Source organism: Vombatus ursinus, unplaced genomic scaffold, assembly GCF_900497805.2.
Source record: "Vombatus ursinus unplaced genomic scaffold, bare-nosed wombat genome assembly UNPS02014818.1, whole genome shotgun sequence".
NCBI classification, from domain to species: domain Eukaryota; kingdom Metazoa; phylum Chordata; class Mammalia; order Diprotodontia; family Vombatidae; genus Vombatus; species Vombatus ursinus.
The window spans coordinates 32,429,441-32,453,783 of record NW_020954596.1 but is presented as its reverse complement, the minus strand read 5'-3'; the positions used below and the strand labels follow the sequence as shown (position 1 = coordinate 32,453,783).

At 36.3% G+C, this 24,343-nt stretch overlaps 1 protein-coding gene across 1 annotated transcript; it reads left to right on the top strand.

Annotated features, from left to right (window-relative positions):
- Nucleotides 1–501: 501 nt before the first annotated feature.
- Nucleotides 502–22,737, top strand: PPARGC1A (PPARG coactivator 1 alpha). The gene is made up of 8 exons (XM_027836612.1): nt 502–532; nt 4,298–5,210; nt 5,784–5,888; nt 6,019–6,139; nt 13,335–13,456; nt 13,793–13,944; nt 21,602–21,701; nt 22,441–22,737. Exons 1-8 carry the CDS (start codon nt 502–504, stop codon nt 22,505–22,507), a joined length of 1,611 nt encoding a protein of 536 aa, XP_027692413.1. The 3' UTR covers nt 22,508–22,737.
- The last annotated feature ends 1,606 nt before the right edge of the window (nt 22,738–24,343 follow it).

The window sequence follows — 24,343 nt, the reverse complement described above, 5'->3', positions numbered from 1 at the left end:
TTCAATTAATTACTTTTATTATTTATTTTTGTTTCAATAAGTAGTCCTAAATTTGTTGAAGACAGTGATTCACAATCCTGCTTGTATGACACCCTTTGCTATCATGATACAGTTATCATGCTGGTCTATCATGAAAAAGTTTTCTCTTGAGAGAATTATTTGGATTATATTTGTTTATGGCATAATATGCAATATTATGTTTACACACATACATATATATGGCAGTTTAAGTGGAGTGGTAGTTGTATCTAAAAATATAACCACAGTAAAGCTTGTCACAAACTACCTTTCCCACTGCCCCAAAAAAATTTTTAGAGATTTGATGTGATTTTTAAACTCAATGTGAGGCTACAGTATGAAGCAGTAGCTACATACACAGAATATAATATTAAGAGCAAAGAAAGTAATAGTCCCACTGTACTCTGTGTATTTGGGGGTACCATATTTTAAGAGGGACATTAACAAGCTGGAGGGCAGCCACCATAGTGAGGGACTCTGAACATGTCCTATGAGGGACTGTTGAAAGAATTAGGTATGGTTAGTCTGAAAAAAAGAAGACTCAGGAGGGATATAATAAGAGTTTTCAAATAGTTGGAGGGCTATTATGTGCAAAAAGGGATTAGACTTAGTCTCTGTGGCTCCAGTGGATGTAATCAAAGGGTAGAACTTATTTCTGTTCAAAATAAAGAACTTCCTAACAGGTAGAGCCATCTGAAAATAAAATAGGTTACCTCATGTGGTAACCTATGTGATTCTCAGCCACTATAGAGATAGTGTACTCAAACAGAGACTGGTTCTCTGCTTTCTAGGGATTTTGTCAAGTGGATTTATGTTTAAGGTTGGACTAGATGAACTTTAAGGACGTTTTAGCCACATGAGTTTGTCATTTTAGAAAGTTGGGAATCATTTAAGAGGTAATAGACAAACAATTCAAGTTTTTAAGACTGGAAAGAATTTCTGGGTTTTCAGGAGATTCATTTCCTTGGAATTTTGTTGTTGTTTTGGACTTATTTTCTTGAGCCTAGGAAATTATTAGTGTAAAAATTCCCTCTACTTATTGGTAATATATCTGTAACTTATAGCTTAAGGGGCTGGGGGACTTAGTCCATAGTCACAAAGCTAACATTTATAGATATGACTTCAACCCAGGTCTTAATGACTCCAAGGTTGGCTAATCTTCTTTCCATTATAGCCAAGCCACTAGAACTCATTTTCCTTAATTGTAAAATGAGAAGATTTGCCTAAATGGTCTTCAAGGACTCTTCTAGTTCTAAATCTATGATCCTAAAATCTATTGAGAAGCAACACTATTTCCATTTTAAATTGGTGGTACTTCGTATTATGTAAGAGACTAATTTCTTTTTAGTTTTTTTTTTCTTTTTTAGGCAATTGAAGGTAAGTGACTTGCCCAGGGTCATACAGCTAGTAAGTGTCAAGTATCTAGTCTGAGGCTAGATTTGAACTCAGGTCCTCCTGACTCCAGAGCTGGTGCCCTATCCACTGCACCACCTAGCTGTCCCAACTAATTTCTTTTTAATAGTAATCTAATTTCAATTTTATTTTTAGTATTTATTTATTCAAGGTTTCTTTCTTTGAAATCCAATTCAATCAACAGATGTTTTTGAACACAAAGCACTATGGTTTATCAAAAAATTTAGAAGATCCCTGCCCTCAAGGCATTTATAGCATGTATAATTAGAAATATATGGGTATGTACATAAAATAACTAACAATGCTACTATGTTCTGTATAAGTGCCAAATGACTCTTACAAACAGTAAGTGATATAGAAGTTCTAAGGAGCAATAGGTGACCTATGGCCTTAGATGATCAGGGAGAACATCATGAAGAAAAAAGAAGTTTCCATGATTTTTACCCAGGACCTGTTTAGTTAATTTGCTATGACAGGTTAAATTCCTAATTTGTCATTCTGTTGCTTACCCAGTGCTCTCTTGAGAATAATTTCATCTTGACCAATCAGATGACAGTGAAGCTGTATCTTTACTTCTCTATCATGGCCTCAATCATCTCTGCCTATATTCATACCCCTTAGCTCACCATTAAATATATATTGACTTAATCTAAGGCATACCGGTCTTCTTCCCACTATCTAGATCATAACGAACCAGTTGAAACAACCTCCACATCAACCAGTTGTCCCCACACCAAGAAAAACACCCGAGGAAAATCTGCCAGAAGCTACCTGTGCCTTCTTCCATCTCCATGCCCCATTTGGCTCCATTCTCCTTATTCTAAAACAGGAAGATTATTAAATACAATTTCCTCATTTCTTTAACCATTCTCTTCTCTTACAAGGAATGTCATTAAGATGCCTCCCATTTTGGAGGAAATTTTACTTTTGCATCTGAGTGTTTTTTTTTTTTCCCTGTATGAACTCTGTATTCAAGAGGACCTGTGCATTGGTGCTGGAGACAATGTGAATTGAATGGGGAAAGGGTTGCTTTCAAGGATGAAACTTAAGACAATTTCAAATTTGACTTATTTGCAGATGAGAGATTGAAAGATAATGTGTGGTGCTGACAGGTGTTCTATTCTGAAAAATAAAAACCTATCAACTCTTGTTTATCCACAAATGGATCTACTGCATTGTATTTTATCCCCCAGTAAACTGGAAAGCCCAAACCAGACTACCGGGGAGAGAGACCGGCAGGGTATCCCAGCTAAAGAAGGAGGGATATAAGTGCATAATTCTTGAATTTTGATGTGTGCAATGCCTCATTGAGTGTATTCCTTTGGCTAGATTCCAGAGCCAAATATAAAAGTGTTTGAAGTAATAGCTAATGTATCTTTTCTGGGCCTTTTGCCCCCTCAATTGGACAGATTGTACTGAAATACTGAAATTGCTCAATTGATGAAATAAAATAGAAAAACAAACAAACAAACAATTTCCTCCATTCCTATGACCTTTTTAAAATGTCTGAAGAGGGAGACAGGCTTACCGCAAAATTCCATGTGCTTTTCTATGACCTACATGGTTTCTTCATCTCGTTTTTGAAAGTAAGGGGAGACACTGCTTTAACTTGAAACATGCAGTTGCCTTAAGTCTATCCTCAGACGTGTTAGTATACTTTAGGTTCTTTTTTCTGACTACACATTTTCCTATGTGGAGCTAGTGTATTGTAAACCAGCAGGTTCCTACATAAGCATAAAGTCTGTCCGACTGCATCTTTTTCCTTAGTTATTTGGTCTCAGGGTCCAATTCACTGTGGCTTACAATGAGGTGTATTCATATAGGATGAACTCTGGCTACTTGATGTAAAGAATCTCCTACAGAAACTGGTGACGTAGCTTCCTATCATTCTGTGAGAAAGTTAAAATTCCGACCTGCTTTTCTCTCTTTCCTAATTCATTTTTTTATTCATTTAATTAATCATTGAAGCTCAGATAAGTTTCTATCCTTCAGCCTTACAACAGTTACTAATGTTCAGTTCTAAATAAAATGGCTCAGTGCTGCTGCAATATTTAGTGTTACTATTCACTTAGTTTTCTGTTGCAGAACCATATTTTAGACAGAATGTATTAGTTATGCTTACAAGAATGTATTATACCTACATTAGCCATGGTTTACTAAGTTAATGAACTGTGGAGACAAAGAATCATTGCCTTCAAGTTGTGAAGTTGCTTTGGTTTCCTGTATTGGTACACCATGTATTACAGAACTTATTTTGAAGGTGTCTGTTTCATTTTTTTTCTCTACTAATTTGCTTTCATACTGCTTTTTTCTTTCTTTTTTAATGTGCTCATTTTTTTTTTTTTTGGCTGCAAGGGTGGATTTTCTTGTTTTGACAAAGAACCCTGAGCTTTGAGCATCCAATGCAACATTTTTATCATGCCAACTCCAGCAATGACTCTTCTGTCATTCCCCTCCCCCAATCCTACTACCTCTATTTTCTATGTCACAGCTTGTAGAATGTCCTTGACCAAATAGCACAAGTAATGCTATTAAATAGGCTGATGGTAATACACTAATTCTAGAGACTGGCACTGTTAGCATTGGTGTTTGAAGTATGAAATGCCATGACTCTTCCTGCTTCTTGGCAAATTTTAGATTTGTTTTTAGTAAAAGTGGATTAAAGCAAAAGAGTTTTATTTTGTTTTGGTTTTGGTTTGTTTGTTTGTTTGTTTTTTTCTCCAGATTCTGTCATAGATTTAATTGTTCCCCCTTTACATGTTTTGGACTCTTATTTGGATCTTGAAAAAAAAAGTTACAAAAATCATTTTGCACTTCAAAAAAACACATCTTTCTCTCCATCTCACTCTTTTTTTTCCTCCCCTAGGCCTAACTCCACCTACAACTCCTCCTCATAAAGCTAATCAAGATAATCCTTTTAGGACTTCTCCAAAGCAGAAGTCATCATGTAAAACCAGTGCGCCACCTTCAAAGAAACCCCGCTATAGTGAATCTTCTGGTACCCAAGTAAATAACCCCATTAAGAAAGGTCCAGAACAATCAGAGCTGTACGCTCAGCTCAGTAAGACTTCAGTACTATCCAGCGGACACGAGGAGAGAAAGGCGAAACGGCCTAGTTTACGGCTATTTGGCGACCATGACTACTGTCAGTCAATTAATGCAAAAACTGAAATACGCGTTAATTTATCACAGGAGCTCCAGGACTCTAGACAACTAGAATATAAAGATGCCTCCCCTGGATGTCAGGGGCAGACTCGTTCTTCCACAGATTCAGACCAGTGCTACACAAGAGAGACTTTTCAGGCGAGCAAGCAGGGTTCCCCGTGCGGCCACAGAAAACAGCTCCAAGACCAGGAAATCCGGGCTGAGCTGAATAAGCACTTTGGTCACCCCAGTCAAGCTGTTTTTGATGATGAAGCAGACAAGACCAGTGAACTGAGGAACAGTCATTTTAGTAACGAACAATTCTCCAAACTACCTATGTTTATAAATTCAGGACTAGCTATGGATGGTCTGTTTGATGACAGTGAAGATGAAAGTGATAAACTACGCTACCCTTGGGATGGGACACAATCGTATTCATTGTTTGATGTGTCACCTTCTTGCTCTTCTTTTAATTCTCCATGTAGAGATTCCGTGTCTCCACCCAAATCCTTATTTTCTCAAAGATCCCAAAGGATACACTCTAGATCAAGGTCCTTTTCTCGACACAGGTCATGTTCCCGATCTCCATATTCCAGGTCAAGATCAAGGTCACCAGGCAGCAGATCTTCTTCAAGGTAATCTAAGTTAGAAACAGAAACAAAATATTGACAGATTGACTCAGTCCGCAGTCAAAAGCATTCTAAATCCATAGCTATTTCAGTTCTTGCCACTGAATTGCGGAGAGATGCCAGAGCTAACAAGATTGTTGTTGCACTTACAATTCTCCTCCTCTCCTCTTAAATCTTCCAGCCTTGAACATGCCACATAGAGCCAGTCAGATCAGAGAGAGCAATTTGTAAGAAACTTGCTCATCTAACTTTTTCCATTACCTGGACAGCTGCCGTATGCCAGTATAGTTGAGATCCATGCAGGATAAAGCTGACAATGTACCAGACCTGGTGCTCAGTGTTAGCATCAATAAGAGACGCTGAGAGAGAACACATCACTCCAGACCTTTAAGCTGACCAGATGATCACAAACTGTCACTGGGAAATCTCCCTAGTAGGGAGGAGGAAAATGCCCGTTTATGTAAGATGTAGTTCTAGAGTCTTCCGGAGTGCCGATAAACTCAGGCTCAGTGGCAGGTACAAATGTTGTTGTTGTTGTTGTTTTTTTCCCTTCTGTTTTGTTTTTCTCCTCTCCTGCAGACCTTGTTACTTCTATGAGTCCAGCCACTGCAGACATCGGGGACATCGCAGCTCTCCCTTACATGCAAGGTCACGCTCCAGATCGCCCTACGGCCGTAGGCCCAGGTGATGATGCCTTTGGTTTTCCTCCACCTCCCTTTTCTTCCTCTTGATAACAAGATGCCTAGAAATGTATTCTTCATTTTATACTGGCAAATTGAGGTGCTTGATTTAATGATTAAGTTGTGTTTCCCAGGTATGACAGCTATGAAGAATATCAGCATGAAAAGCTGAAGAGGGAAGAATACCGCAAAGAGTATGAGAAACGGGAGTCTGAAAGGGCCAAGCAAAGAGAGAGGCAAAGGCAAAAGGCAATTGTAAGCAGCATGGAGATTATTTTCATTCTAAAGGAATTTGTTGTATTTTATTTCTTCATTTTGTAGATTAGAATAACTAAAACCTAGGTGGACCCTCTGGTAAAATAACTGACAATATCTTTTATCTTTAAAAAATCGCATAAAGCTATCTTCAACTTTATAACATTGCTTACCTCTAGGCAAATGCCAAGTTAGCATGTCGTCTTCACCTAAACTTTTACTTCATGTTTTATGCTATAGATTAAAACATTTAATCATCATTGAAGAGAGAAAAGATATAATGAGTAAGAGAAATTAGGTTTGTCTGGTCCCAGGATGAGTTCCCAATTATTCCCCTGTTACTTTTGTACCCACTGTAAGATCCCAACAGAAGAGACCCAGGTGACATCATTTGGTTTCCTTATTAATCTTATTGACTGAGACCACAGAGATTGAGTAGTCATTGAAGAGATGGGCTCAGGTTTTGGGAAGGTGAAACTTGGAGGATTAAGAGAAATTTTAGGGATAATTGTCATTCCTTGACATTTCTATGAATATACAGTCAGTTTATTTATGCACATTTATCCGCATCTTCCAGCTGTTTTCTTTGCAGAGCCCATTATATACTATAATACAATGTTTTCACAGATTCTCCATAGACCAGGTCTAGAGGTAGTAATAAATTTCTCTTTATAAAAATTCAGTTTTGACCTATCCTTATAGTTTAGGCTGACTCTCATCCATCCCTTACCATCTGTATCCAGTTGGCCACAGGGTTTTCCCCCTAACAGCTGCTGAAGCCGTCGCTAATGTGGATCTTCACCCCAGAAAACCACTGTAGTTCCCTGGCTCGTTAGCTAGCCATTGCTTGAACAATCACTGGCAGCTACTTAAATAAGTCTGAGGAAAATTCTGTTGCATTTGGCTATAGGTGCGAAGAGCCAAGGGGAAAAGTTCATTTGGTATTCTTAGTAATGACTTATTTCAATCACAATTTAAGGGAAGACTGCAATATTTGCTACTCCAAGACAGAGAGAGAGAGAGAGAGAGAGAGGGAGAGAGAGAGAGAGAGAGAGAGAGAGAGAGAGAGAGAGAGAGAGAGAGAGAGAGAGAGAGAGAGAGAGAGAGAAAGAGAGAGAGAGAGAGAAAGAGAAAGAGAGGGAGAGAGAAAGATAAAGGTTTGTGGCCATGTGACCAAGGAGAAATGTGAGAAAGCTACAAAAAGATAACCAAAATCAAACTATAGCCTCTCCATATATACACTGGAGAGATGATCAAAGATAAGCAAGGGATTGGTCAACAGTAGGCATGAAAAGGAATGGCATTGAAATTTGGAAGAAAATACTGGCAAGGTGAGAGAGTTAGTATATGTAGGGTAGTTGGGGCTTAGACATAGACTTTTTGAGACTGGCAGACACTTGTCATAGCTCTCATCCTCATTTTCCCTAGCTATGAAATGAACTGTGGTTTTAACAGAGTTTAATTCATTAACATTTGGAAAGACTGATGAAAATTAAAAGTCCCATTTGGGGAGTATATTGAAAGTATATTTAATTAGTGACCAAGCCAAGACCTTTTTTAATAGGCAGGAAACATATTGGTGACCTGTGCAGAAAAAAGGCACATTTTTAGTGTTTTCAGATTTGGTTTTTATTAGATTAAAAAAAAAAACCCTTCATTATATTACCTCATAGACATTGCATACCTCTGCAAAACAGATTGTGTTTTAAGTAGTAATTTTTTATGACTGACTAGTAAACAAATCAATCAAAAAAGGTTTTTCGTGTAGACTACTGAAAAGCTAATGTTAAAATATAGTTCATAAGCATATAGTGGCCCATGTATGAGAAACCTTTCCTTTTTCAGGGAGATATACCTATACATCAATGACTGAGTGGGCCATATTTTTGCAGAGAACTATTTAGGGCCATTAAAAACTTTTGGGAAATTTTAAAGAAAAAATAGGGAGCCATGGTTCGAAATTTTGTAGGTCTTTTGAGATAAAAAATAGATAAACTTAAATGATTATTAATTGACACTTACCATGTCAGAGACATATATAATTAAATTGTTCGTTGCTGTTGTATTTGTTTTATCTGTCCCAAACACCGTCCTAAGAACCACTAGGGTCTTTCTGAAAATCATTCCAAGCTCTATCTTTTAGGTTTAAAAAGTTTAAAGTCATTTAAGCTATTTTAATGGAACCTTGTGAGCCAAAGCTCAGTATTATACATCTAAACCACAACTGTTTTAATTTCCTATGGAGTTTTCGGTCCACTCTATTAGCAATCTATACAATCTGCTGCCAAAAAAACATGATAATGAGATGTTAATTTAAAATACGAAAAAAGAAATTATGATATGGCCTGGCAATTTAAAACCATATCTTTAGTGCTTGGGCAATGACTCTGGCATTTTAATTTTGCCAGGTCAACTGTGCCCAAGTTGACCTAGCAAAACAAAACTCAAACCAGTAACAATGCTTAGCGAATGACAGACCAACAGCATCATAGGGTCTTTGATGTTAAGGTAATTATGCCATATTGCTGATACACATTTTTGTAGGGAGGAAATGATTCTTTTATGTGTAGTGGTGTTGCATTCTGTGGCTAAGAGCATTGTTAACCCAAATGTACTCCCAAACTATTCTTACGTCTAAAGGGTCATCATGAATGCCTGTACACATGCTGCTCTCTTAGGCAGCCATCCATTTTCCCTCAAGGGTATATTTGTTTCTATCTTAACTCAAACATATACAGTAATCCTGAGTGTGCCTAATCTTGATTGATCTCAGAAGATAAGCAAGACCAGTTCTTGTTAGTATCTAGTTTGGAGATCTCCCCTTGAACCAATTGAAGGTTTCTTTTCAAGATTCTAAACATAAAATTAGGACTCAGTAAACACCAGTTGAAAGAATTTATGTCCTCCAGGCTCAGCAGTCTGAGCTCATCATCATCATCATCATATTCTTATTAAGAAGAATAGTAGAAGAATATGTTTTAGACCAAGGGTGGGGAACCTGCAGCCTCAAGGCTACATGTGGCCTTCTAGGTCCTTGGGTGTGGCCTTTTGACCTAATCTGAGTTTTACAGAACATCGGAGGTGTCTGGACGGTTCTTTTTATCTCTCCACATCTTTCCATTCATTGCTATCCCCTTTTCAGACTTTTGTCCATGGAACCATTTTCTACTATGGGATTCCTTTGTTCTCTTCATTGGTAACGTTCGATATTTGTATTGGAACTGTTAGGAGGTATCAAATCACCTTCAGCTTGGGGAATGAACTCAGAAGTCTTTAATTGTTTGGATCAGAAAGAAGAAGGATTTTCATGCTATATGTTTCTTAAGAAACATGTCCAGAAGTGAAAATCAGGGTTTAAATTTGTCTTGTCTTTTCAGTTTTGTTTCCAGCACTGCAAAAATAATGTTTAATGATTTAGTCTTTACCCAGATTCAACTTATTCTGGGTAGTTCATAATTTGAAACAACAGCTTTTCCCCAGTTTACTAATTGCCCTCATACTGTTTTTGATATTAGATAATGCAAAGTCAGTTAATATAAGCCTGTTTCTTTCTGTATTTGTCCCCTGTGTTTTGACTTAATGAGGATTTACTATTCTTGTTAATGCAACATAAACCTTAAGTTTTATTACATACCCCAGCAGCAATTCTTTATAAATGTAAAGTATACATACATATATTCCTCTCCTGCACATATGCCTTTCCTTAGTGTCAGAGAAGGACCGTGGCAGAGCCAGAATGGATGAGTGTGAACTTTGGATTGGGAGGAGGTCTAGATTGAGGGCTCAATTCTTCCTCTTACCTGGGTGATGTTGAGCAACACACTTGACTTGCATGAGCCTCAGTTTCCTCATATGGTAAATGAATGGGAGGTGGGGTGGATGAAATGATTTCTGAGGCTCCCTCCAGTCTGTGGTTCTTTGTATTTCCAACTAACTCTTCCACTAAGTCCATCCACTGCCTGGGGACCAATGTCATTCCTGAATTGATCATTGGCTCAATGATGGTGAGCCTTTGTCGTACTCAGCAATGCCTGCAGTGCTACGAAGAGAGGTTCTGAACCTGCCCAATTCTTTTTAAACACTTACGTGAGGTCATAGGACTGATGACTGGGAGGGACAGCCTTAGATATGATCTTGTGCATCTTCTTCACCTGTGCAGGAGAGGAAATCTCTCAGAGGTGGCAAAGTAAGTTGACTGGGGTCACACAGCAATATGAGTAGCAGGGCTGGTATTTGAATGGGAATCCTTTCCAAATTCAGTGCTCCTTCTTCCCCTCACTGGTGCTATGGATTTCAGTTTAATTTCAGAATTCTCTTAAGTTTATTAAATCCTTTAGGGGTAATTCATATAGATTTGGAGCTAGAAGGACTGTGAAACTCACATAGTCTAGTCTCCTTTTTTTTAAAGGTAAGGAAACTGAGACCCAGAAAGGGGAAATAACTTCCTAAGATCACAGCGTCAAGATCTGAGCTCAGGTCCTCTGATTTCAATCTTCTTTCTGCTACAGTATGGCTCTCGCCTCAAAGTGGTTCCTTTACAATTCAGTTTTTTTTTTATATTTATTTCTCCCCACTTTTCTTTTTATAGTAGTAACCTTCCTAAAATATATGTTTGTTTTTTTCAAAGCACATACCACACATATATGTACATACTGCTGGAGAATTTACATGAGAGTCAGTCCATGCACTCTGCTGTTTTTGTCATTTCCTTTAAGTAAATAAAATGTAATGTGGTGTTAGGATCTCCCTGCCAAAGGGGATGCAGTACAGTTCTGTGGTTATTATCACTAGCCACTTAATATTTATTGACCTACTCAATGTGCTGCATTGTGTACAGTGTACAGTAGCCCAACCATGCTTTTGGAGGGGTATTGAGATATACGGTATACACGAAAGTGAGTCTGGCAGCCTGTTCTGCTTCGTCCAAGTGGCTCTTGCAGTTCAGTAACTAACATAAGTAGAACTGTACTTAATCAACTGTTTCAGCATAGTAAAAACTCTGATTTGCTGAGGTACTCTTTAAGAGTGATTCCTGTGTACATTTAACCTAAATTATAAAACTGTAGAAATTCCAAAAGGCAATCCCTGTTCATTGATCCAACCCTGTTACCCATATAGGATTGTTACTATGAAAATCTACTCTAACCTGGCTTTTATTCTGAAAATATAAATTTCTAGAATCCTAGAGAGTTCCTGCAGAGAACATATCTGATGCTTTTCTTGGGTCTATTCTATAGAAACTAGAACAAGATTGTTTGATAGACAGGTGAAGAGATCTCAGTAAGACATGATGTTTGTTCCCCCACTTCTAACTTGAATTACTTGTTTTTGAATTTTATTTTTATTTTGAATTTAACAATAATTAATGAATATTTTAACATGGAAAAAAGAGAGAGGTTTGTATAAGAAACTGAATTTCAGTCGAGTACAATTTTTTTGTTTGTTTTTTTGGTGAGGCAGTTGGGGTTAAGTGACTTGCTCATAGTCACACAGCTAATAAGTGTTATGTGTCTGAGGTTGGATTTGAACTCAGGTCCTCCTGACTGCAGGTCCAGTGCTCTATCCACTTTGCCACCTCGTTGCCACCTAATACAGTTTATTTTTAAGAACACATATATAATATATATATATGATCCATATATATGCAAACTTAACAAAGTAAAAATAAAACTGCTCTATATCCCCTTCTGTACTTTTTTTGTTTTTCTGTGCATTTCAAATGTTTTATGGATGCCTTTTTGGGGGGTAAGAGGACATTTATCACTATCACCTAACCCTTTTCCCTCTTGTAGTCCTCCCTCACAACAAATATGTATAGTCCAACAAAACAAATCAGCCCATTGGCCATATTTGCAAATACATAACACCTTCTGCATCTCTGTCTAGCGCATTACTTTTCTATCAAAGGGTGGGAAGTGTTTCATCCTTTTAACAAAGAAGAGAGCTGTTTTTTGTTTAAAATCATTTAATTCATATGACTTTTATGTAAAAGAGAAAAATACAATTCTATGACCGGCATCCACACACAATTAACCAATCCTCTTTGAGTCTAACCTAAGTCTCAGTAATTTAAGTGCATTTCTTTTTGTTCTGCCCTCAGTGGAGACAGAGAACAGTTAACCCCTTTTAAGGTACCCTTGGAGTGTTCTTGGAGACAGTTCTAAGCACTCATCTTTTCTAACAGCCAAATAATACCATTACCTTTAACTTTGTCTAGTCCATTGGAGTTTCACACATGTGATTGCTTCTTTCCAGAAATCAAAGAATCACTTGTTATTTTAAAAATTAACCTCAGGCTATAAAAATGATCTTCCTATTTTTGTAAGCTTATAAATTGCTAATGATATTAGAGTTTAATAATATTAACCAACATTGGGCACAGGAGACTAGGTTCTTATAAGTATACTAGTCTGTGACAAGACATAGGGAAGCAAGAAGAGCTTTATTCCCCAGGGTTCATAGTTCCCAGGGCTCTACTCTGATGAGAGATGTCAATTTCCATGGGCCATGTTTTCTTAGTATGCTAAATTGGTAGTGAACTTTACAACTTTTAAAAATGGAAATTTTTCTTTATCTATTTCCTGATGAAAAACAAGTACACAGAGACACATTATTTTTCTGCGAAGAGGCCATTAAGCCAGTGCAAGAGTTGTTAGTCAGTCTATGGTTTTTTTAAATCTAGCTTTGTTCTTTATTTGACCTGGACCAATGCTTTCATTGGCGTTGAGAATTCCTGCTACCAGTGGTCACTGCTCTGCAACATAGAGTATCAAAGCATTTCCTAGGGGCACTTAAGGGTTAAGTGACTTGCCCAGGTTGGTCACATGGGCATATGTCAGAGGCAGGACCCAAAGCCCAGTTTAACTGGCTCCGAGTCTCAGTCTCTCCACTTGGCTGCCTCTCTAGTTTTCATCCAACATGAAATATTCCTATCCAGTATAAAAAGGTGATGTCTAAGAGAGAAAAAGGAGACAGCAAAGAAGAAGAAAGAAATGCATTGAGGAAGTTAGAATGAGAACAATATAAACATAGTCAAAACATGGAAGGTCATGCCTGCTTGACTAGAACTTGCCTGGCCTGTGAGCTCATGTTAGGCAAACTTGTATGTTTGTCTCTAGGTACACATGTAGATACAACTTCTTTACCTCTTCCTCCTCCAGCACTAACAAGAATGCTTCTCTTGTTTTCCTTGTAGGAAGAGCGTCGTGTGATTTATGTTGGTAAAATCAGACCTGACACCACCCGGACAGAACTGAGGGACCGTTTCGAAGTTTTTGGTGAAATTGAGGAGTGCACAGTAAATCTGCGGGATGATGGGTGAGAAGCTTCAAGATTATTTCTTGTTTAGAAGCTGAAGTTATGTAAAAAATTATGGCCATAAGATTCCTGGCATGGGAGTTGCCAGTGTAAGTGCTTTGAAAGATGACATGTTGAGTTCAAAACCTTATTTATTTTCTTTCATGCCTATTTATTAATCTTTCTAGTTGAGATTTCCTGTCCCAGAAAGAAGTATTTAGCTGCCTGACAGGACAATCACCCTGATAAATGGAGACAGAAGTTTAGGTGTTGCACGAGGAAGGGGCCTCATATACATTTATATATGTTAATGCTTTGTAGCAGTCACTGAACTTTCCCCCTTTTTGTCCATTACAGAGACAGCTATGGTTTCATCACCTACCGCTATACTTGTGATGCTTTTGCTGCTCTTGAAAATGGATACACTTTGCGCAGGTCGAATGAACCTGACTTTGAGCTGTACTTTTGTGGACGCAAGCAATATTTCAAGTCTAACTATGCAGACCTAGGTATGGATTTCTGTTGTACACGAGATGAGGACTACAGAATGTAAAGATCAGAGTAGGAGTGAACATAATCCATGGGCACCTGAGGTTGGACTTTAGCTTTGTCTTGTTGGAGAGAGTATATGAATACAGATTTCATGTATAAAGCAACCTCAGAGGCAAGGGGCTTAGGAAAGAAGTCACACCTCTTAGCTCTAGGTTCAGGTTCTTATTTTCTGTGGGATGTGTATAATTTTTTTAAATTAATAACTAATACTGAATCCTTCTGAGCAGATAAAATATTGTAATCATTATTTTGTTGAAACAACTGTCTAAAAATCCTTGTTTTCTCATCCCCTCTATTAAATCCCATTTGCTATGAACTACAGCTCATGAGGGAAAATATCTAGCTTTTGACATACACGTTCTCCTTTTCACTTTATAAAGTTCAATTTTTTTCCCACAGCATGTAAATCCCTACATAAAGGGGATTTTATGAGACTTATTCATCTCTGAGATTATTTTAAAAAAAAGCATGCTACTACCGAGGCATCTCACATAAAATTTTTTAAATGAATTAATGGCTATGACCATTAAAATTATTACATAGTCCTACAAAAGGACATTAACAACTTCTTGTTTATATAAAGCTCTAGGCCTTATGTAAATGAATGAGTGAATATAAAATGTTGTTTTCTTTTCCTAGACCAAGTGGTGTCTTCTTAGAGTAATTGACATAGGTGATGTGCATTGTTCAGAGTGAATATGCCATAATTCACTTCACTGGCTAAATAGATGGTTTAAAGCAGGGGAAAAGAAGCTGACTGTTAGAGAGATAGAAGGCTGGTGATGAAAATATAAAAGGTGGCAAGTCATTTGTTCAAATTTTGACTGATAAAAACAGCAAGACAGATTGAAGTCTTGAGTTGATTTGACTTATTTTCTTCAGTGATGAAGGCCAAGGTGTTTCTAGTTTCTCAAAACTTGTAGAATTTCAAATAAGCTATATAAAGAGACTCTTTAGAATCTGGTTCATCATTTGAAGGAAGTTTGAATGGTATTCTCAAATTGAACTTAATTGTCCTTGAAATATTTCAAGACATAGTAGTCATTATCATTTTACCTTCCATATAATAATAGATTTTAAGCCCTTTCTAAGCTAGATCTTTGTTTTTGGAAAACTATATTTGAGATGCATTCTCTAACAACTACTTGAGGAATGTTTTTAGTGAACATAAACGTTAAAGGTATTTTAAAAACAGAAGAAACACATTGGATATCATATCTGGGACTGATCAAAATGTACCTGTGTTGGGTGATTTCAAACATGAATATGCTTGGAGAAAAATAATCATATCAATAGTAATGGAGACAAAAGGCTATCAAGTGTGTCAGGGGAAAATAAAAATGCAGTCAATCAATAAGCATTATTAAGCACCAGTGCTACACACAGGAACTGGTCTAGGTTCTGAATATACAAATACAGAAGTGAGACAGCCCCTGCTCGTAAGAAGCTTATATTCTACCAAAAAGATAGATGAGTAAACAAAGGAACTATACAAAATAAAATCTTGATTAGCCAGAACTAAACTAATAAGAACCTTCAACCAAGCAGACATTTTTACTTTACTGTACAAAGAGGAACTTTACTGTACATAAGAAGAAAACACGCTTATTGTTAATGTTTAAAGGAAAATCCAAGGAATATCCCAAGGACTGTAATCATTGAGCCTAATCTTATATATAACATTTAACTCTTCAGTGTTGTCCAATGAAAATTCATATTTAGAATGATGATGTTTAAATACCACCAGATCCCAAATTATCAACTCAATTTAATTCATCAAACATTTATTGAACATTTATGACTGTCTTAAATGTTGAGATTCGTAGACTGATTCAAATCAGTCCTTGCTTTCAAAGAATTTATGTTCTACTAAGGTTTATTTTATATATATAAGCATATACATATATAGACACGTGTATACATATACATACATATGTATAGATATGTATATAGTAAATTCAAAGTAGTTTGGGATGGAGGCAGGGACAGGACACTAACACATGAGGTTTACAGGAGAGGCCTTTGTAGGAGGTAGCATCTGATTTCAGCCTTGAAGGAAGCTAGAAATTCTTAGCTATTTAGATGAGGAAGGAGACCATTCCAGACTGGGAAAAGAAGGCCCATAGGCAGGAAGAAAATGGAAAGTCATATACAAGAAAAGCAGACAAACCAGTTTGGCTAAAACTCATTATGCATGAATAATATGAAATAAAACTGGAAATCTAGACTGAGGCAGTATTAGAAAGGGCTTGAAATGCCAAATGGAGGAGTTTTTTTATTGATTTTAGAGTCAGTTGAGAACCAGTGAAACTCCCTGAAGAGGGTGATGGCAGTCATACTTGTGCTTTAGGAAGATCTATTTTAGGAGTTGTATGGAAGATGGATTGGAGATAAAATTGGAGATAGGGAGTCAATCAGGAAGCTGTTAGAGTAGAACAGGTAAGAGGTGATGGGGGCCTAAACTATAGTGGTGATTAGGTTAATGGAAAGACAGAGATGGATACCAGAGATGTTTTAAAGGTACAGTTAATAAAACTTGGCAATTGATTGGATACAGGGAGTAAAAGAGAGTGAAACAAGGATAGTGATTTGAGATTGTGAACCTGGTTAAATGTTGATTATTCTTTGAACAGAAATAGGGAAGTTTGGGAGAAGGATGGTGTAAATGGAAAGATAATAAGTCCCATTCTGGACATTTAAGATTGAGATGGCAATGGGACATCTAGGTGGAACTGTCCAACAGATAATTAATAAGAGACTGTAACACAGGAGAGATGAGGGGTAGATGTAAGTTTGGGAATTAATCTAGATATAAATCATAACTGAGCCTATGTAGAAGTTGATAGAATTACTAAGAGACATTGTAGAGTGAAAGGAAGAGGATCAAGGACAGAGCCCTGGAAAGCTTAAGGCACGGGACATGAATTAAACAAAAAATAGACTAAGGAAGAGGAATAAAACTGAGAAAAAAAGAGAACTAAGAAGCAGTATTTTCGTAAAAGCCAAAGGAGGAGAGGTTATCCAGAAATCAGTAATGGAGGATGGAGGTGAGGGGAGGTGTCAGCCATGTGAGATGTTGTCCAAAGGTCAAGAAGGATAAGGATGATGGAAAGGCTGGTAGAATAAGCAGTTAAGAGACCAATTAACCTAGGAGAGAGTAGTTTAAATGAAGTGACTAAAGTGGGCATGTATATGCCCCAGCAGTCATTGGGACAAACTTTCATTGCTAAGTGAGAACTGGTTTTTTCCAGGCCTTAGCTTCAGATGTGAGTGTATAAACAATTGTATCTTTATATAATTGCAATGGTACAATTATTACACATCATATATGAAAGACATGAAAGAGGGCAATAAGTTCAAGTGATAGAAAAAAGTGCAAAAAAAATGAGAAAATGACATTACATTTAAATTATGTACTAATATGATTTGAATAAAAAATTCAGAAGGGGAAACAAATGAGCAAATTTTTTTATCATGTTAAATTTAATATTTAGATCAGAAGCTGGATTTCAAAAAGTTAAGAACCAGGTGAGGAAGGAAAGGAACAAAGGGTAGGTGACTTTTTTCTAGGAATTTGTCCATGAGAGGGAGAAGATATAGGACAATAGCTTGAGGGGATGGCTAGGTGAAATGGATTTATTTTCAGAACGAGGAAGGAAAATGCTCATTATATTGTACTTCCTGAGGAAGAAAGGGAGATTAATACATTTTAAAGAGATTTCTGTGAAGAGCTTTCTGGCAACCACATTAACCAAAACTTTTAATTAGCTACAATAGCCCATTACTTCAACTTACTGGTTAATTGAGGTTTTGCTGTAGTGAGGCAAGGAGTTGCCTGTAGCTTTCTGATAATTTTATTGCTAGTTTCTTCACAATGTTATGTAATATGGCTTGCTTTATCAGCAGTTTATAGTAGTAATAACAACTATCAATAAGTCAGACAGATTTACTCTTCACCATCATGAGAGAAAATGTGGCCTTTCATGTAAAATTCAAAATGTTGGAATAGGTATATTGTATTAGAAATCTTTGAAAATTAACATACCAAGCCTACAAAGAACTAGAAGTAAAATAGGTGCCCATCAATTGGAAAATAGCCCGACAACTTATGGTATGTGAATATAATGGAATATTAATATACCATCAGAAATGATGAGTATGGTAGATTCACAGTAACTTGGGAAGACCTGTGTAAATGAATGTAGAATGAAACAAGGAAAATTATTTATGTGAGGATCACAGGAATGTACAGTAAAACAACTTTTAAAAATTTTAGAAATTTGAAGTCCTTCGTCTTCACCAGGGAACTTAAATTCTGCCCCAGAATCAGTCTGGGTTCTGATTGGTGGGCTTTCACTTGATCTTGCCTAAATCCAAGCCTTCATTTGCCTCATTTGGCAGCCATATCCAGATGTCTACCTACCATCTGCATGGTATCCTCTTGCCTGCCTTTCCAGCATCCCTTTATGAGTAGTCTTCCTAGAACCATCTTGCTTTGGGATTTTTATCACCAGTCTGTAGCTGTGTTTGATGCACAGTAAATGTTTAATACGTTATCTACCTGTCTGTTCATCCATCCATCCATTTATCCACTTATCATCTGTCTTCTATCTATCTGTCTGTCTGTCTATCTATCTACTTACCTACTTATCATCAAAGCAGTGACCAATATGCCTTCAAAAGACTAATGATAAATTATTCCTACTACTTCTTGGCAGAATGGTGATAGACTACAGAATATAAAACATATTTTCGAAAATGGTCAATATGTTGATATGTTTTCCTAGACTATACAAGGGAATGTTATAAGTGAGGGCTTGTCTTGGGAGGGGGGTAGTTGTCAGGGAGTGAGTTAGTGGATAATGTTTGAAATGTAGGAAGGAAGGAAGGAAGAAATCAAGTAAGAAAAGAAAGAGCATCAAAACTTTTTAATACACAAAAGAAAACAAAACAGGGCAATTTTGTTACCACCATGTTAAATGTAATATACACTTTAAAAGACCTATATTTACAGAAGTTCAGTTTCCTATATAATGTTCTTGTTTGTTCTTCTGTGTCTATTGAAATATTCATGTTTGTTGATGACTTAGTTAATAAAACAGAAAATTTAAAAAGATAAATCAATATCAGGCATGTCTCAATTGACAGAACTTTTCGTTAAAAAGTTTAAACTTAACTAATTCATGAATTATCACAGATTCACTGTAAGGAATTTGGCAGTCTGGACTTAGAGTATTTCAAACCCTATTCTGCCATTTGTTCTTCATAATGGCATAAGTTGGAGATGTTGGCTCTTCCAGGCTTTATTACAGCTAAATTCTGATAAGTGGATAACATTTCACAGTAACCAGTATTGACACTACACCTGCCATTTTGATTTGATAACAGCTCCATGAATGCTAACTCTGAGTTAAATAAGGAAATCATTTGTTTGGGAATAAAATAGTCAATTCAGTTTTTCTTCATTAATTGCATGTCTGTTTGTCTGGATGAGGATATGCCCCAGCAGTCACTGGGACAAAATTCCATTGCTAAGTGAGAACAATTTTTCCTAGTCCTTAGCTTCCGATATGAGGATCTGTATGAAGATACTATAATGATACAATTATTATGTCTCAAAGCTGAATGACTCAAAAGAAGCCAATAAGTTCAAGTGATAGACAAAGTGCAAAAATAGTGAGAAAAATGACATTGCATTTAAATTTTGTGCTAAAATGGATTCAGACTGATTGCTGAAGAATTTTAAAGATTTCTCCCCACCGCAGTGAACAGCATGTGAGTCAGTCAATTAAAACACCAGAATTTCTGGTATTATATTTTATGACTTATGAATAAAACATAACAGTGTTTATTAATATTATTGGTAGAAAAAGTATGATGGTCAATATTTTATCAGAAAAAAATTCTAAACATAAGACACAAATACAAAGTAGGAGGCCTAGTGGGAGGTATTCTATTCCATTCTCTGTGTCAGGTCTTCTGATGAGCCATATTACACCTCACTGTCATGAGAGAAAATGTGACCTTTCAAGCTTCAAAAGACTGTTGTGTGTATATAGAGGACTGATACGTACACACACATACACACATACATATAAATATACACACACCCATATATGTGCATATGTGTATATACCTATGTTTATATCATTTTATAATGTTACACTATATTATATTGTATTGTATCGTATCATATCATATCCTATCATATATCATGCCACACCATATCATGCCTTACCATATCATATCATATTATATTATATCATATCATATTATATCATATCCCCAGGACAGGTGCAAGAGAGACAGCCTAGGCTGATAGGAAGAGGATCAGAATAGGAATCAGATCTGGGTTCTAGTTACACTTCAATCTGTAATATATTTCATGACCTTCAGCAATAATAATGATGATATTGGGTGTGATAATGATAAAGTATACCTGGAAATTTCTCCCTCCTCATCTCCTCCTCTTCGCTCTCCTGGCTTCCTTCAAGTCCCAGATAAAATCATATCTTCTACCAGAAACATTTCTCAATCCCTCTTGATGCTAGTGTCTTTCCTGTTGATTATCTCCAGTTTACCCTGTATAAATCTTGTTTGTACATAGTTATTTTCGTGTCTCCCCCATTAGACTGTGAGCTCCTTAAAAACAGGGATTGCCTTTTACCTTTCTTTGTATCCCCACTGTCTAGTACAGAGAGTGGTAAATACTCAGTAGATGCTTAATAAATGCTTGTTGACTCACTAACATTTATGTAACATTTAAAGATTTATCAAATGAGTTTTTCATACAACCATACTCTGATATAAATGTTATTTTTATTTTGTAGATGAGGCTTTAGAAAGAGGTTAAATACCATTTCCAGGGTGGGGGAGAGGGAGAAAAGGGAGACAAAAACAACTTTACATGATAAATGATAAATTTATTATATATTTAATATCTTTATTATATTATAATATAAATATTATATATTTAAAAGGAATCTATTGTACTTAATAGATTTGTATTTTCATGTGCATTCATCTTTTTTTATCATACTGTGTTATAGAAATGCTTGTTTTATTCCATAAATTAAAAATAAAATAAAAAATTAAAATATTACATCATATGTCATATATATATAATTTAAAAAATGAAGACATTAAATGATTTGCTCAGTCATATAGCTATTATCAAAGCTGTGACTCCACATCCAGCCTTCTTTCTGTTATACCATAATGCTTAGCTTTCTAGAGAGTAGGAATTGTTTCATTATTAGTATCTGTTTCCTCAACAGCTAGCACAGTGCCTGGAATATGGTAGGTGCTTGATAAATACTTGACAATTGATTAATCTGTTTGAATTGCCTCATTTAAAATACAGGGAGAAAAAAATACCTGCTTATCTTGCAGAAATGTTATAATCATAAAAGGAAGTGAATTTGACGTGTTATACCTGTGACAGATATCATTATTGTGCTTTGCATCTAATGGCTAATAGATGTTTGTTGAGTTGAATTAACATTATGATGATTGTAAATTTCCAATGAAGTAAGTCATCTTATACTTGTTTTCAATGAGAGTTTGATAGTTGTCTAGGAAAGCTGCTTCTGACTTGCACTAATTTTGTTTCAGATTCACACTCAGATGATTTTGACCCTGCTTCTACCAAGAGCAAATATGACTCTCTGGATTTTGATAGTTTACTGAAAGAGGCCCAGAGAAGCCTGCGCAGGTAACAAGCCCACAGGCTGAGGATAATGGAGGGATGGTGAATACCTCACAGGACATCACGTCCTTCAATACGGACTCTTGAAAGTCATACCTAGGAATTTATCCTACTTTACACTCTCTGTACAAAAATTAAAAAAAAAAAAAGGTTTACATGAACACGGCTGCTGATGAGGGAAGAGGCCAAAGGGACATCAGTAAGCACATGTTTATCCATGGGGGTCAGCTTTGCTTTCCTGGGATGAAAGTGGTGATTGTTGTGACATTTTGTGTGTGTGTGTGTGTGTGTGTGTGTGTGTGTGTCTAAGCACACATAAATGTGTGTTTGTGTGTGTGTCTTTGTATTTGGGAGGGTGAGGGTACAAGCAATGGCTGACGAGAGTGCAAATGCAAACCACTTGAAGCGACAGCAGTTCCATAGAGAGACACTTTAAACCTAGAACTTCAAAATGTCCGTGCTGTATCTAAAAAGAAAAAAAAAAAGGAAAAAGGAAAAAGCAAACAAACCGCAGATCACCCTGTACTGACCGTGGGTGATTCCTGGGCTTCAGCTGCTGAGCTCTTGTTTTTTTAGAAAGAGAAAACACAAGCAAACACAACCTTCTCTGGTATTGTAATGATGATGTGACAATCCTGAGGAAAGGACAGGTCCCACAGACCTAACATCCTCTCTCTCTCTCTCTCTCTCTCTCTCTCTCTCTTTTTTTTCTTTTTCTTTTTCTTTTCCCTTGTTGACCTTGGAGCCTGGATGGAAGCAAAAACAGCGGGCACCGGACTATTAAACCTCTTAACATTTTGAAGTTTCTGTAGTTCATCCTTTATCCTGACACCCATGTAAATGTCCCAAATGTGGATCTTCCACAGCAGATTTTAAAAGCCTTGTCAATGGTCACACGTGCAACTTGTTCAGCAGTTCTTTCTGATGAGTGGACACGATGTTACGTTATTAACGAGAGTTGGGTAGAACTATCTGGGATGTGTTCAGATAGTGAGTGTATTTACTACATTCTCCAATGTAGTTAAGTATTTACAGATGTTCAATGGAGTATTTTTATTTTGTGTACATACTCTATGACAATGTTCTTTTTTTGTTACAGCTATGCACTGTAAATGCAGCCTTCTTTTCAAAACTGCTCAATTTTTCTTAATCAAGAATATTCAAATGTAATTAGGAGGTGAAACAATTATTGTACACTAACATATTTAGAAAGCTGAACTTATGCTCATATATATTTGATTGTAAAAACAAAAAAGACAGTGTGTGTGTTTGTTGAGTGCAAAACAAAAAAGAAAAAAAAAACCACAACCGTTGCTTTATGCACATTCATCCCTTCTTCGGTGAGCTTTGATCTAAGCTTCTTGTCAAGGAAAAACCTAGCCCCCAAAAGGTATTCACCACTTCTTCAATTTTTTCCCACATTTTCTTGTTGCTTGTTTTTCTTTGAAGTTTTATACACTGGATTTGTTAGGGGGATGAAATTTTCTCATCTAAAAATTTTTCTAGAAGAGATCATGATTTTATGTAAAGTCTCTCAATGGATAATCATTAAGAAATGTTTTTATTTTCTGTATCAACAGTAGTTTTGAAACTAGAGGTCAAGGATCTTTTTAAAATGCTGTTTTGTTTTATTTTTCGTGATTTTAATTTGATACAAAATGCTGAGGTAATAATTATAGTATGATTTTTACAATAATTAATATGTGTGTATGAAATCTATCTTTGAAGCCAGTATCTCTCTTCATTGGCAGAGTTCAAGAATGGTATTTATCTATATTTTTTACAGTTATGCATCCTGTATAAATACTGATATTTCATTCCTTTGTTTACTAAAGAGACATATTTATCAGTTGCAAATAGCATATTTATTATAAATTATGAGGTGGCAAAAATAAGAAAGCCAGTGGAAATGTTATACCCAGGATGCATGACACTTGTCAGGTTCGAATTTTAAGTACTTCATTTGGGAAATTCAGCTTTTGCAGAAGCAGTGTTTCTACTTGCACTAGCATGGCCTCCCAATGTGACCATGACATTGTTCTTGATAACATTGCTTCTTCTAAATTAAAAGGAAACTTTTGAAAATCTCCATCTTGAGCATCTGGATTTCATCTCAAGTGTGGAGTCCCTGGAGCTGAATCAGTAAAGTCTGGAGAATGTATTCAAGTTTATAAATTGATATTCGATTACTGTTTGGCATTCATGACTTCGTTTTAAAGATACGGTATACCTCCCTACTTAATCTTTCTGTTCTCTCCCCCTCCCCCCATGCAATCTTATAAAACTGATTTCACCCCCCAGGCTAATGCAGCGGATTTTGATAGCTGCATTCATTTATCACCAGCAGATTGTGTTCTGAGAGATTCCACTGTCTGTCCTGTCGGATGCTTGCTTGACTTTTTGGCTTCTTATTTCTAAGTAGATAGAAAGCAATAAAAAAAATTAAAAAAAATAAAAACTTGTTCACTGGTTCTGCGTTACAACAGTAACACCTTTAATCCGCCTAATTCTTATTGTTCTGTAGGTTAAAATGCAGGTATTTTAACTCTGTGTGAACGCCAAACTAAAGTTTACAGTTTTTCTTTCTGAATTTTGAGTATCTTCTGTTGTAGAATAATGATAAAAAGACTATTAAAAGCAATAAATTA

Excerpts from the sequence above, each read along its gene's own strand:
- PPARGC1A (XM_027836612.1), top strand. The coding sequence starts at position 502 with ATGTCCTATGAGGGACTGTTGAAAGAATTAG. Across the intron at positions 13,457-13,792 it reads GTAAATCTGCGGGATGATGG|AGACAGCTATGGTTTCATCA; the intron begins GTGAGAAGCTTC and ends TGTCCATTACAG. Across the intron at positions 21,702-22,440 it reads GCCCAGAGAAGCCTGCGCAG|CCTGGATGGAAGCAAAAACA; the intron begins GTAACAAGCCCA and ends TTGACCTTGGAG.